Below are 3,197 nucleotides of genomic sequence, written 5' to 3' on the forward strand. Positions count from 1 at the left end.
ATCCGTACATTATAATATTAGTAATTTATAATTAAAATGTTTGTAAATTATACACAGGGTGACTAGGAAATAGGTGGTTAAACTTTTGGTACCGTATTCTACCGTTCCTGAGGATGAAAAGAGGTCATATAAACATAGGTCCGAAAACTCTTCCTTTCCGAGATATAGACACTTTTGGATTATGATGGAGTATTGTAGGAATGTTTTAAGCTTACTTAAGGGAGTCTTCTAGTGTGACGGCCGTTTTTTCAGGCCTTTTTTGCTAATTTATTACAGAAGTACGGTAACAGTTATTAACATAAGCTTTATTCCTATGTATTTACTTGTCCTTGAAGAATCGTTACAAATTTTTTTTGTTGAAAAGTAATTAAATATGGCTGCTATGGAACACGTCAAACAGGAGCATGAAAAGAAAAAGTAGGTCCATGGTTGCCATGATTTGAGCTGTTCTGCCTATCAGAAATAAAAAAATCCAATTGATTCTTATTTAGTATGCATGCCGCTATGGTCGCTAGTAGAATAAAAGAAAAATATTGAAAATTTAAAAACTGGCGGCACTTTGAATATGAAGTATCGATTTTTTCGACTTTTTTTCGTCTTTCAGAGGCTCTAAAAATCAGAAAAATATATATTTTGGCATAATTCTACTACTGACCATAGCCACACATGTTCTGAAGATATGTGCAAAATTTGAGTTCGATTGGTTCAGTAGTTTTTGCCAGATCGTGGCAACCATTTCAGAAAACATGGTTCCGAGAAAAACGCGTTTAAAGTTTTCAGTGCAATTTAGATTCTCCCTTGATGTGTCACACTAAACGAGCTATAACTTCGTTATTTTATTGAATACAACTATAAAACTTCAGGAGTACATTCTTAAAGAGTTGTACTTTCGATATATGCAAAAAAATAAAAATCGATTTTTTGAAACCGTCACACTAGAAGACCCCCTTAAAGAAATTGCTGAAAACGATTTCCTTCTGCAATAATACATGCTTCTTATCGACGTTTCAAAGACTGTTGAAGACGAATTTCTTCATATGCAGCAATAATCCGGTTTTTGAGTATTTCCAGGCTGTTAATAGTATTATTATTATAAACTAAACACGCTGCCTTCAATGTCAACATTACTTGCTCTGACATGTTATTTACTTCTAGCAAAAGAACTGTTTCAAGCAACAGTGCTTGTAGTATTCTATAATTTGTTATTTTATTACAAGAGTAGTTTATATTGTTATAAATTGGTGATTTATTTAAATATAAGATTAATAAAACTTTAGTTGAGTATGATACTGTAAATATGGTTCCTAATATTAAGTTAATTAATCTAAGTGTATTTATTTTGTTGATAAAAAAGTATTCTATAATTAGATCTTTAGAGTAAAATCCGCATAGAAAGGGAAATCCACATAATGATAGTATTGAAAATATTATAATTATTTTTTTGAAAGGATGAATTTTTATTATTCCTCTGTAATCTCGAATGTCTTGGCTTCTATTTATGTAGTGAATAAATCTACCAGTACATAAAAATATTAGTGATTTAAATATTGCATGAATTATTAAATGTATAAATTTTGTTTCTTTATACATTATTTGTGAAAATATCATTTTAACGTTAATTCGATAACATCCGTTAACATATTCCACAGAAAAGCATTTGCACGTATTTGCATACTTAAATGTACTATTATATAATATACTAGTACTACACAGGGTGAGTGAATAAAAACTGTCACCTGAAATAATTTGTCCTTTATTGATTTTATAAAAAAATGTTTTATATGAAATACATTGTATTCGATGCGGCTCGTTTAATGGATGTGGTACGCGTTTATTACGAGTGCAATAAAATTAAATAACATAGCAAATTGAAGTACCAAGTGGAATATCCGGACAGAGAGCAATCCAATGAAAATCCATATGTTTTGTTGTGTAGCTTTATTAATAAGAAATCTAGTAAATCTAGTAAATCTAGTAATTTCCTTCATACCTGGTCTTGTGTGACTCTGAAGATCCTTGTGTTACATGTGGCTGAATTTGTCTTGACAGCCATCGTATAAAAAGTATATACAAAATAGTCAGGAAATTGAAGACATACAAAAATCAAAATGTACTTATTTGACGAATCCCATTGAATACAATGTATTTCACGCAAAACATTTTTTATAAAATTAATAAATAATGAGTTAATTTAGGTGTTGTTTCTTATTGACTCACGCTACCTGTACAAGGTATCTGTTTTAATTGGACACGGTACAATATCTCATAAGGAATTCATGGTATCAAAAAGATGTTCTTACAAAAGTTGTTTGATATGGAGGAAGACGTTATGTGATATATGTAAGTAGTATTTCCGCAGAGTAAGGGAAAATTTAAAGGCCAAGTTAATTTTTTTTAATGGAACGCTAAATTGTTTTATTCATAATATCAGAGTGCTTGTTGAGACGAATTCAACGAGATGCCATACTAAAACGGGGTGACAGGAAGTGTAACTCGGATTCTAATGAAACTGCACAGGTCGATAAAGAATTGAAAGACTTACGGTTACGTTCAATTCTAGGTTTAGATACTGATTAGTTTATAAGATATGTAATAATAAATGTTACTCTTAAGTAAAAGACTAAAGGGTTTATAACACAGTCGCCTAGTCAAGCTATTTTTGAGAAATTTAATTAAAATTTTTATGATTTTGTTAAAACCGTTAGAACCAGAAGGCGCAAGATCTAGAAATTGCTTTATGAACGCAGAAATTTGTATTTCTACGTACCACATGCATCGCTAGTGTCTTGTCTCTGTCTTCTCAATAGCAATCCACGTCTCGTAAACCTATTACGGAGCATACGAGTAATTCGTGACGCAGGTACGATCATCCCTGGGCCTAGCCCCTTCTACTGATCGGTACCACCACCTTGCGAGCTTTCAAAGTGGGCGGATGCTTGATGTCGTAGGAGGGCGACCCAAAGTGAAAAGTCTCAATGATTCGTTAAACATGTCCCCGCCTCTATGTTCAAATTCTAAATAAAAATTACCTAGCGCGACATTTTTCACATTTACGCATAAATTTCACGTATAACAAGACTGACTAACGTTGCTAGAAAAAGACGAGACGAGTACCGCGGCGTTCAAATACTCACTCAAAATAAAAATGCATTCACCTCAGGCAAAATTAATTTGGCGTTTTTTTTTTTACGTGGGGA

General features: G+C 32.2%; 1 protein-coding gene across 1 annotated transcript in view; it reads right to left on the reverse strand.

Annotated features, from left to right (window-relative positions):
* Nucleotides 1-996: 996 nt before the first annotated feature.
* The window catches only part of LOC108575899 (NADH-ubiquinone oxidoreductase chain 5-like), a gene marked incomplete at its 5' end in the record, with an annotated part of 3,356 nt that continues 1,155 nt past the window's right edge, over nucleotides 997-3,197 (reverse strand). Inside the window, one exon of the mRNA XM_017938831.1 lies at nucleotides 997-1,581. Within this exon, the coding sequence (XP_017794320.1) occupies nucleotides 997-1,581 (585 nt within the window). The remainder of the gene's footprint in view (nucleotides 1,582-3,197) is intronic.

The sequence above is a fragment of the Habropoda laboriosa genome, unplaced genomic scaffold (assembly GCF_001263275.1).
Source record: "Habropoda laboriosa isolate 0110345459 unplaced genomic scaffold, ASM126327v1 scaffold302, whole genome shotgun sequence".
NCBI lineage: Eukaryota > Metazoa > Arthropoda > Insecta > Hymenoptera > Apidae > Habropoda > Habropoda laboriosa.